Source organism: Astyanax mexicanus, chromosome 7 (genome assembly GCF_023375975.1).
Source record: "Astyanax mexicanus isolate ESR-SI-001 chromosome 7, AstMex3_surface, whole genome shotgun sequence".
NCBI classification, from domain to species: Eukaryota; Metazoa; Chordata; class Actinopteri; order Characiformes; family Acestrorhamphidae; genus Astyanax; species Astyanax mexicanus.
In genome coordinates this window covers 2,089,454-2,101,387 of record NC_064414.1, presented here as the reverse complement: position 1 = coordinate 2,101,387, position 11,934 = coordinate 2,089,454, and the positions used below count along the sequence as shown (strand labels likewise).

At 37.6% G+C, this 11,934-nt stretch overlaps 2 protein-coding genes across 2 annotated transcripts; one reads left to right on the top strand and one right to left on the bottom strand.

Moving 5' to 3' along the window:
* Nucleotides 1-724: 724 nt before the first annotated feature.
* On the top strand, nucleotides 725-4,778 carry mgme1 (mitochondrial genome maintenance exonuclease 1). Its single transcript, XM_007238512.4, has 4 exons — nucleotides 725-1,315; nucleotides 2,145-2,367; nucleotides 2,751-2,883; nucleotides 3,651-4,778. Exons 1-4 carry the CDS (start codon nucleotides 796-798, stop codon nucleotides 3,810-3,812), a joined length of 1,038 nt encoding a protein of 345 aa, XP_007238574.3. The 5' UTR covers nucleotides 725-795; the 3' UTR covers nucleotides 3,813-4,778.
* A 693-nt stretch (nucleotides 4,779-5,471) lies between these two features.
* si:dkey-76k16.6 (uncharacterized protein LOC566817 homolog) lies at nucleotides 5,472-10,353 on the bottom strand. Its single transcript, XM_022685263.2, has 5 exons — nucleotides 10,050-10,353; nucleotides 8,597-8,707; nucleotides 8,377-8,485; nucleotides 8,044-8,167; nucleotides 5,472-6,945 (listed from the first exon to the last, which is right to left on the bottom strand). The coding sequence occupies exons 1-5, from the start codon at nucleotides 10,122-10,124 to the stop codon at nucleotides 6,531-6,533; spliced, it is 834 nt and encodes a 277-aa protein (XP_022540984.2). The 5' UTR covers nucleotides 10,125-10,353; the 3' UTR covers nucleotides 5,472-6,530.
* Nucleotides 10,354-11,934: the final 1,581 nt, after the last annotated feature.

Sequence of the window (11,934 nt, the reverse complement as noted above, 5' to 3'; positions counted from 1 at the left end):
ATCTCCATAAAGGTTGTCAGCAGAGGAAGGCATGAAGTGCTGTAAGATTTTTTAAGGGAAAACACTGCTTTGCCTTTGGACTTAAAAATATAGATATAACACAGTGGACCAACACCACCAGATGACGTGGCTCATGATTTTACAACACTCCGTGCTTGCCTCTGCTGACAGCTTTTATGGAGGTGCGGATTTCATTTTCTAGCAGGACTTGGCACACTGCCAAAAGTACCAAGTGGTCTTATATAATATGAAATTTTTCTGAGACACTGTTTTTTGGGGTTTCATTTTTAAATAGTTTAGTATACACCCTATAAAGTGCGCACTAAATTACTAGTAAAAGAAATACTCATAAATACATAAATACTCATAAATAAATGTTAAAAATTATTATTATTAAAATTATGTACGTATATATATATATATATATATATATATATATATATATATATATATATATATATATATATATATATAAATTATATAATAAATATAATTTTTGCACATTTAAATTTATTAGAGATCAAAAAATAGGTATAAAAGTAGGATTTGTGGAACACAGTGGTCAGACGGAACGCTTGTTTGGGATTAGTGTATTGAACGGCCGGGATTTATATTTAATACGCACGAAATATAGAGGAATTGTGGGAAATGTAGTTTTCTGAGTCGTTTTCACTGAAGCTTTGGTTGAATGTAGAACTACATTTCCCAGTGTAACAGTAACCAACAGTTTGAGAGTAGTGTTTGTGTGGCGGGTGTTCTGGAGCGCGGGTTGTGTGTGGAAGTATCTGAGACACAATGCGGGTGCGCGCGCTCTGGCTCCGGGCTGCTTGTTTGGGCCGCGCGGGTTCAATTTCTGGTTCTGGTTGGTTCTGGTTTCGGTGCGGGTTCTCCTCCTCAGCGCTTTTACCCGCGCGGAAAAAGGTGAGCGAGTACAGCGCGGTGGACTCGGAGCACTACTCAGCCCTGGTCCGGAACGTGGTGTCCTCCAGAACCAGCGCGCAGACCCCGGAGACCATAGAGGAGGAGGACGGCTGGCTGTTCGGAACCGTGGTGAAGTCCAGACCCAGCCAGGAGCCCAGATCCCTGAAGAACCCGTGCAGCCTGATTGACAGCAGCAGAGTTCTCCACTCAGAGCACGAGGAGACGGAGATGACCCGGATTAAACTGCAGAGAAACACAGAACAGCCCAGTGTTCCCAGTGTGACCAGAATCCTGCAGAACACCATGTCTCCCAGTCAGCTGTTCTACCTGGAGAGGTGGAAGAGGAGGAAGATAGCTGAGCTGGGGGAGGAGGGATTCAGGGAGTACAGCCAGAGTATGAGAACCATTCATACACTAACCTAGCAATACATTAGGAAAGAAAAAATACTTTATTTCAGTAATTCAGTTCAAAATGTGAAACTGATATATATATGATATGGGTGTATTGCACACACAATGATCTATTTTAAGCGTTTATTTCTTTTACTGTTGATGATCATGGCTTACAGCCAATGAAAACCCAAAAATCAGGACCCATTGGTACTATTGGCAGTGTGGGCAGTGTGCCAAGTCCTGCTGGAAAATGAAATCCGCATCTCCACATCAGTTGTCATTTTCCGTGAAAACAAAACTGCACTGACTTTGGACGTGATAATAAAACACAGTGGACCAACACCAGCAGATGGCAGACATGACTCTCCATTAAACCATCACTGATCATCGGTAAATTTTACATTTTATTTGTAAATCAAGAGACCAGAGTCTGGAGGAAGAGTGGAGAGACACACAGTCCAAGCTGCTTGAGGTCTAGAGTGAAGTTTCTACAATCAGTGATGGTTTAAAGAGATATGTCATCTGCTGGTGTTGGTCTTCTGGCTTTTTTTGGTCCATTGGTCCACCACCACCCCTCCTTCCTTAATTAAATAGTTATTCAATGAGGGAGGAAAATGACAAACACATAAAACTAGAGACAGAATAAATAAGAGAAAAAAGGTAGAAACAGCTAAAGATAATAAAAATCACTAAGTAAAGGAAAGACTATATGTTGGTAAAAATAATTAAGTTTTATTAATGTGAGAGATGATGTGTTGAATGTGTAGGTATTTGTGACCTAGGGCTGGTCAAAGTATGTGATTAATTTGTTTTTTTTGTTTTTTTTTCAGATCTGTTTAGGCAGGGGAAACTGTTCCATGCTGCCATTGAAAGTTTTTTAACTCAAAAAAGCTCCCCTAAAGAAGAAGTGGAGACTCCTGATGAAGTGTCTGGGTATTTGGAGAGCATCGGTCATGTGCTGGAGGACGTTACAGGAGTCAGAGCTATCGAAAGTGCAGTGGAGCATCACACACTGCGCTATTTAGGAATTGTGGACTGTGTCGCCATGTACAAGTGAGAAATCTGTGTTTAACATTTCTTTGGGCTTGTAACTTTTCAGCTTAATCAAAAAAAAAAAAAAAAAGACTGATCTGGCCCTAAAATATTGTCAGGATATTTATATTATTGTGCGATAACTAACTATATTCTTGCTGATATGACTACCGGAATAAAATAAATTATATAAAGACAGTTAATAGCAAAAGAAATATAAAAAATATACTGCTTTTAATAACATCACTATTATTATTGAGCATTTGAGACAAATCACAGAATCATTGACAAGATTAATTGATAGTGCCAGCCCTGGAGTAATTAATAATCAGCAGGAGTATGGCTTTGGTTATGGATAGTACTTGTTTTTAACATCTTCACGTCTCCTTTTGTTTGTTACGCAGGGGTTCGCTGTGTGTTATAGACTGGAAGACATCAGAGAGGCCTAAGCCTTCCCTTCACAACACATACGACAACCCCCTACAAGTGGCTGCCTACATCGGTGCCTTAAATAGTGACGACAACTACAATTATCAGGTATATATTCTTATTTAAGGATGAAAAAAATGTGTATTTACCTGTTTGTCTGTTTATGTGTACACGTCCTCCCTTTTAAGAATAATAAATATATTCTAAATAAAAATAAAATAATCATAAACTGATTACAAATGAGAGATGATGAGCTTATATTTAAGAAACGCTGCATATTTAAATTGAAATCTTTTATTATATGGCTGTTTAGTACTTGTTTATTTTGTGCTAAAAATAGCAATTTTTGATAATATTGTTTCAATAACTAAAGCGCTGCCACTATGATCGTAAGATACCGTGTTTAAATCCTGGTCATGCAGCTTGCCATCAGCTACCGGAGTCCTGAGAAAGCACAATTGGTCTTGCTCTCTCTGGGTGGGTACAGTACAGTAGATGGTGTTCTTTTCCCTCATCACTCCTAGGGTGATGTGGATCAGCACAAGGCTGCGACTGTGAGCTGATGTATCAGAACCAAGTCGCTGCGCTTTCCTCCGAGCGTTAGCGCTGTGATGATACTCGGTAAATATATATATGTATTACTGCAACACCAAAGTATTGGATTGGGACTCTGTATTGTCAGAAACATGTGATCAGGACTTCCCTATTGGCAGTAAATGCAACTTAAAGTAGCTGAATGATGTTTAAATTAGAGTATAAAGGGAGTGTCCACAAATATTTGGACATATATTATTACTAAAACAGATATAGCAACTGTTATTCATTTTATTTACCACATCATTCTTCCTGAATCTGCTGTTTCTCTGTTTCTGCAGGTAGAAAACGGACTGATTGTCGTCGCCTACAAAGACGGCTCACCAGCTCACTCCCATTATATGAGCGAGAAGCAGGTGCTGCAGTACTGGGAGAAATGGCAGTTTAGATTAGAGGAATACATGGAGAAAGTTATTCAACATAAAACTGCTAGAACTGACTGAAAACCCCAGTTCATACCTGATATTATCACGCGTCCTGAGTGAGCAGATCATCCACACAGGTGCAATAACAAGCTAATGAATGAAGGTAATACTCTTAGATGGAGTTTGACAGTAATTTGTGATACCAACGGTAACCAAGAACAAAAATAAAGATACCTTTAGTAGATTTATTAGAGCTGTGACCTCCGGGTTTAACCATTATCCACTTCCTCTGTTTCTGAGGAACATTTTTATATGGAAGACTAAACAGATCAGTACTGTATAGTGCTTTACTGTACTCTATATTTTGTTTGAAGGTCATGTTTGGTCCAGACCTTTGATGTTTTTTCAGTTTTTCAATCATGGTCTGTTTTTTTTTTTTTTTTTTTTTTGAACGGTTTGGACGTTCAGACCATTTACAGAAAGTTGAGGCAGGCTATCTTCGCCCTTTAAACAATAGAAGAAGAAAAAGAACGGTTACTGTTGCTGAATTCGCGACTCCCCCTGGTTGTCAGGTGCGTCACGCAGCAGTATTAAAGTGCAGTGTTAATACAGATCTTCTGTAACTGTAGAAAAAACTTTATTTATAAATAGTAATAAAAGGAATCTGAGGGGAATATTTTATGCTCATTTACTCTGTGGGACAAACCTGCAAGAGAGTTGCATTCTTGCAGGATGGCAGAATTCGGCACAACACCTACAACAAAATCCAGCATATTCTACAAATTAACCTGTGTTGACTTGTAAAAATTTTTTTTTGTGCAGTCACTGAACTGTAATGTAAAACGGAGTGAGATTTCCTGCTGATTAATATGTTTTCTTATTTGTAAGATTCGTTACTGAATTCAAAGTTTTGATGTGTTTTACATCAGTTATAAACAAATTTCCTTCTTCTCTGCCTACACTGTGTGTAGAGTTTTGGTAGATATTTGATGCCTCAGGTTGTTTTTGCTTTGTTTAAAGAATAAAACATGTTATTTTAATACACTCTCAGTCTGGTTGTTTTTCTTACATTTTAATTTTAATTTAACTTTTACTCTTTAAATTGATAATTTTAAAGTCTTTAAATGTGTGCTCTACATTGTTTTAAACGCTGTCTGCTGTGCAGCACACTTAACAAACATGTTATTTTAGGGGATTTTTATCTAAAGGGAAGCATTAGATCCCTTCCTGGATGAACAGCGCAGGTACTCATTGAGAAATTCCGTCACGGTCGCTTAATGACGGTTCTCTGTAATTCACTTATTCGCTAATTGTCAGTTTTTAAGGAAAGACGTATTGTGGTTGTTAAAGCGATGGGTATTTAAGTGGTGTGTTGGGAAAGTGTAGGATTTAAAGATGATTGTATTACTTTTGAAAGCAAGTCTGGACTTTTGACATAAGAGAGTGTTTGTTTCTATCTTCTTTTGTACAGTGAGACCCACTGGAGCATAAAACTAGAAAGAAAATAAAAATGGAACAAATAAACAGCCAGTCAAATGAAAGTGGCAAGTCAAGAGTTTGTCAGCAACCTGATCCATTGGGTGACCTGATGATTGGGTAATCAGTAATAGGAACATTCTTGAGTTGACATGATTTCTGCCATGAAACCAGCCAAAAAACTCACAGAAAAAGACATGGTAAGAACATCACAAAAACGGCAATATCGAGCTGCAATATGAAAAAACACCAGCAAGAAGATAAAATATTAAATAAATCAATTTAATCATTTAATAACTGATAGTACAATTCCAAGTTTTACAAAATTCTGGTTTTGTTACATTTTGTTACATTGTTACATTTTATGCAGTTTGTAAAGTGACCACAAAGGACGGCTTGAAAATGCCCACACCTGTATATGTTGCAAGTCAGACTCCGCCTCTTTTTGAACCTTTTTGCCGAGTAGCATCACAGCGCTAACGCTCGGAGGAAAGCGCAGCGACTCGGTTCTGATACATCAGCTCACAGACGCAGCCTTGTGCTGATCCACATTACCCTAGGAGTGATGAGGGGAAAGAGCGCTATTTACTGTACCCACCCAGAAAGCAGGCCAATTGTCAATTGTGCTCTCTCAGGGCTCCGGCAGCTGATGGCAAGCTGCATGGCCGGGATTCGAACCAGCGATATCCCGATCATAGTGGCAGCACTAGCTAGTGTGATAATGGTAAGGCCAGGTGAATTATGGGAGTTGGAGTGAGGTCTGATGGTGGGTGCAGATGGATGGGTCATTCAGTCTCTTAAGTTTTCAAGTTATTTAATATTCCTGAAATCAATATAAATCATAACCCACAGGTCATTGGCTTCTATGGGGCACAATACTAGCTCCTGTCCCATGACTTTTAACATTTTGTCAGTGTTATAATGTATTATTTCCTTCATTTTATGCACCTTTAATCATTTTATAAAGCACTATTATATTTATCTAATGCTAATCCAGGTAGAGGTAGATGTAAATGCATTTATTACATTTAATTTAATTCTTTATTGTATTTTTTAAATATCTCAGTTAGGGTTGTGCCATAGCATATCATATCGTATGCAATAATAAAATTGTATTTTTATTTTGTTGCAGTAGTGTATTTTTGAAATATTTTCTTTAATTCAGTGTTTTGTCGTATTGCCAAAAGTATCGTTATTGTAAAAAATACTCTGAAGTATCATGATATTATTTTTTATGGCCACATTACACTCAATCAATCAGTGTCTGGTTTGTAAGACACATTTTATCGTTTTTATCAGATTAGCATTAAAATGAAGGGGTCATCTCAGGCTGAGTAACGCCTCGTTGAAGCTGTACCAGGTGACCCTGTAGGACGGGTCCTCGCTGAAACCCAAACTCTGGAAGAGGCGGTAGGACAGCGTGTTCTCCTCCTCGATGTAGCAGTACACCGGGTAACCCTCAGAGAGGAGCTTCTGGGCCATTGCGCTGATCAGGGCTCGGGCATAGCCCCTCCCCCTGTGCTCGGGCAGGGTGTACAGCATGCCCATGGCGCAGTAGGAGTAGGTCAGTATCCACGCCACAGGCTGACCGTCTGAACCCAGCACACAGCACGACGGGTAACTCCGGACCATGTTCCGGATCAGCCGCTCGCTGTATTTCCCACTGTTAAACTTCCAGGTTCTGTTGACCAGATCCACATGAGCCTCCTGCAGGGAGGACAGCTGTACTGAGAGCCTGTGGGGCGAAGAGAAATATACAGAGCACACTTTAAGACCCAAAATGTTTGTTGGGTTTCCCAAAACACACTAGAAAATATATTATTATAGTACTTTATCAGTCCATGATAAAACATGAATGATAAAGAGTGCTAACATTTGTTAAATAGCCCACCTCTGCTCTCCTGCAGCTTTCCGAGATCCAGTCATTTTATTCCATTTGTCCAAACATGCTTTAGAATGGATGGATGATAAGGGGCTGTCCAAATTCTACCAATGAGGCGTGGTGCTACTTTGAGCCTGGAGAACCTTGTAGGCCTGTCATAATTATGTCCACGATTATTGTTTGGATAAGATATTGTCCCAGAAAGGCTCAGAATGGTCCAGGAGACTAAGGCCCTGCCACTGTGATCATGAGATCATAGCTGGTTTGAATCCTGGTCATGCAGCTTGCCATCAGCTGCCAGAGCCCTGAGAGAGCACAATTGGCCTTGCTCTCCCTCTGGGTGGGTAGATGGCAATCTTTCACTCCCTCATCACTCCTAAAAAAAGCTGCGTCTGCGAGCTGATGTATCAGAACCAAGTCACTGCGCTTTCCTCCGAGCACGCTGTGATGCTACTCGGCAATTCACATGTATCGGAGGATGCATGTGCTTGTCTTCACCCTCCTGGTGTTCAGGAGGGCATAACTAATGAGTGGGTTGGGTAATTGAGCTTATAAATTGGGGAAAAAAAGGAACTAAATTGCATTAAATTATATTGTTTTAAATTTAAAGGGTAACTAAACCCCCTGATTTTAGCTGACTCAGATTCAATCAGAAAAATGCAAAAAAAATGGGATGGGTAGTTTGGAGAGGGCCCTGGGTGATGTATGGGTTCAGGGGCAGAGCAGGAAGGAGAGCTGATTGGCTGAGCTGCAGTAGCAGTGTGCCTCTGATAGCGGTAAGAAGCATAAATTGACTGATTTGCATATTGTAATATTAAACAATATTCTCACCTATAGCACAGTTAAACCTGAGAGAGGGCGCTGCAGAGGTGGAAATGTCATAAACTATTTTTTAAAGGTTAGGAAATGTTTATAAATTTCAAGCAGGTCAGTAGATAGTTAATGAGTTACCTGTTAGTCTGTAGTTTGGACGGATTGTGCAGAATCATCATGTGGCACATTGAGAGCTGGGTCTCTGGCACGCCTTTCTGTGCTGCTACAGCTTTTACTGTCTCTGCATGTCCGATGTCAAAACCTAAGGAAAAAGTGTAGCGTGAAAAGAATTCATTTGTAGAGTATCAGGAGATTTTAACTCTGTTTAACTTTAAAAGTGAACAGCAAGTTTCTATCTCTACAATGTGAGCAGGGGTTTTATTTAATTTGGGTGATAACAAAAAATTGAAGCACTGTTAATAGTTTTTCATTCACATTCTTTTTCATGATGAGAAAAAAAAAAATCAATACTTAGGCAGTTGTACTGCGTCCAGTCGAGAATGTCTGTCTGAAGCAGTTCGTTCTTCAGAGAAGCTTCATCTGTGGTGAAAATGCTAATGCCTTTATAAAAGTCATTTTCCTGCGTGAGAGAAATAAAAGCCAACAATAAGACAACTAAGCAAAATCTGCTTTATTTAGTACAATCTATTACAGAACAGGTCCAGTATATTTCCATACTAAAGATCAATACCTCCTGTTTCACAGGTCTGACCAGCAGCACACGAAACTCTGGCCACCTGTCCACGAACACGTCTATACGATCAGCTTCTACTCGATTTATTAAAAACACAAATCCATAAACCTGGAGAGAAAAAATATATGTTTTAATAAGCATAGAAAGATTTTGTGTATATGAGTTTTTGAGAGTTTAGATTGGTTTTAATCAGAATAATAATATTGGAATAATAATATTAAACTTACAGACACAATGTTTTACTCATTCTTATTATTCTGGAATAATTTATTGTTGATTGAGGGTTGTTATGCTTGGGGTGATACAATATAACAGTATGGATATGTTATTAATGTTATAATCAGTTTCAGTTTAGGTACATTTACATTTTTGCTCAATTCATTATCAGAATACTATGTTCTTTGGCCATCAAAAGAGGTAAAAAAGGTTACTTAAGATTTTTTATTCTTTTGACAATTTATTCACAGTGTACTTTTTATTTATTTCTACTATTTTTTTTTTTTTTACTTCAGAATATTTATTTTCCCTTTTTATTTCCTGTTATGTATGTGTCTCCCCTGTTATGGAAAGCTGCACAACAGGATGGACAACTTTAGTAAAAATTGGTATTTAATAAAAACATGGTTGACCCATAGTTTACCACAACAGGGTGGGCAGTTTAAGCTTTACCTCAGTATGGAGACAATACAAGATATATTTGAGGAAATTAATATTATTATACATGCAGAAAGGTTGTGATGCCACTGATGTATAGATACACAGTGTTTGTATGAAATATACAATTACAATATGCCGCAAGACAGCAGTGTAACATTTATCATTTAAACTTTCTGTTTGAGGCTAAATTTAAAATTAGAAAATTTGGTGTAAAACTTTCATACTTTCATTTTTCTCCCCTTTACAATCTGAATTACACACAAAAAATATATATAATTTTTCAGATTTTCTCCCCAAATTACCTTTTTGCAAAATGAAAAAGCGGCTTCATTTATTTTTTACTAAATGGAAACTATATATATATTGTAATAGTTTAAAAAAATATATTCATTTTCGTATTATTAGGATCAAGCTGTCAAAAATCTGAATTGATAAACATTACACTGAGCCAAAAGAAACAACAGATTGATACTGACCCATTCATAATTGCAATCATATGGATATGAAATATGTTTTTTTGAGAACCTATTTAAACTAATAAATGAAGTATTCAGAGATTTCTCTTAATTACCTGCCTATTAATTATAAGTACAGTGAGTCTAGACAGACTTTTCTTAAACTAGTCAATGAATTTCCCATTCCACCTTAAATGGTTCCGTTCAAAAAGCACCATTTAAGGTGGACTGGGGGGAAAAGTTGCAGAAAAAAGTATCGTGCTGGTAAGAAGTTGGTGTTTAAACCCTGAGGTGAGTTTAAGGTAAAGCCAGGACAGGTAGTTTTGTGTTTGATTCACCTGTTGGGATTTGGGTAGGTATCCTCTCAGCGTTTTCTCCACCTCCCTCAGCTCCTCTGAGCTCAGCAGCTTCATATCTCTGCAGAAATCTCTGCTGTTCGCTGGAAACAAACCTGTTTTATTTAATCTTCAGACGAGCTGTGGATAAAAAAAACTCTCAGAGGAGCCCTGAGTAATCGATCAGAGCTCTTTATTTCATGTTATTTAAGCTCCGAGTCACGTCTAACAGTGACTTTAGACCAGAGAACCGAAACTACCCCGGTATAGTCCAACACGTGTTCTGTCAAATTATGTCACCCATCGATATGTGCTACTTAACGGCACTGCGCATGCGCCGACCCACATTTTTTTTTTACATTCTGATTTGTATTTATGATAATTCCGGTTTCCCTGAGTGCATTAAATCACGTGCTTGAACATTACAAACTGTTAATGGAAATCAGAAAAATAATAATGAATAATGGCAAATAAAAAACAAAAATAAACGATATAACTTTTCTCGCTATAACTTCACCTAATACTGTGATTTATCCTATCCAATGCACCTGAGGAAGAAAAATTATCAGGAAAAACACATGAAAACTGTAAAAAAAAAAAAAATAATAATAATAATTCGCATGCGCAGAGGCGCTTGATAGCACAAATCGGTGGGTAGCACAACTTGGCAATACACCGGGTCCAGTCCAGCCTTTTCAGCTCTGATTTTTACACTCACGTCTCTAAAATGACAGTTTTATTACTATATACTGTACAGTTAAGACTGTTTTACGGTGAGTTATTATCAGTTCAGGGCATAGTTCAGAACCATGCTGCCTTCAACACCTGCAAATTCTCAGTTTACAGATTTAATTTACAATATTAACACAGCAAACATAACATTTCACAAATATTTAGAACTTGTTCGGCTACTGCGATCGTATGAAAAAGCATGGGAGGCTGTTTTAGACTAAAATTACACAAGCCAGTAAATGTCAAATTACAAATCTTAATAATGCAGTTTTACTGACAGAAACTCTCATTTCTACTGAGCCCTTAAGGTGGCATCAAAAAAATCTTAATGTCTTAAAAAGTAATTTCTATGATTTACTGATCTCGTTCCCACACATTCCAAAGTAATGGCCACACATTAGGATTTTGCTCCTACACTTTAATAAGTCGTCCCCACAACTTAATTATCTAATTCCCACGCTTTAATAGGTCGTCCCCGTCACTTCATTATCTAATTTTTATTATTTTATTATTTATTAAATTAGATATATGTTAAATGTTGAACTGCACGATTCTAATCGCTGCATATTCAGATATCTTATTAATATATTTGGGTGTTTTGTTTTATTAATTGATTGTATTTGGTTTCTATAATATTCCATGCATAATAATGTATGTATATGTAATAATGATGTAATGTAATGTAATGTAATAATGTTTCAGTGGATTGGAATGAGAAGCTGTCAGTCTGTTTTTCTCTTTGCCGACTTGCTCATCAGTCACATGGAGGAAACAAGGCCAAAAGTGTACGTGATACAAAACCAGAGAATGCAGCATGAGCACTTCCACAACAACAACCCACAGTCAGAACCACAACAGTTTTCACATGCTGTAAAGAACATTTCTCAAATAGCAGCCCTGATCATCAGACCAACCACATCTTTACCATGCAATGGGACGATGAACTTGTGTCCCTGTTGTCAATTTTTAGATTACTACATTATTTCAACAAACCAACTGTCTCTTATACTGTGTTAAAATTTCTTGATGTATGGATCCATAGAATTTCTCTAAAATTACATGAAAAACAGTTTTTACATTGATTTTCTTTGAAAGAATGTTTTTTTTTCTCTCCTGTAAAGTTGCTGTTTTGGAGATACTTGTTTTTCATTAGACA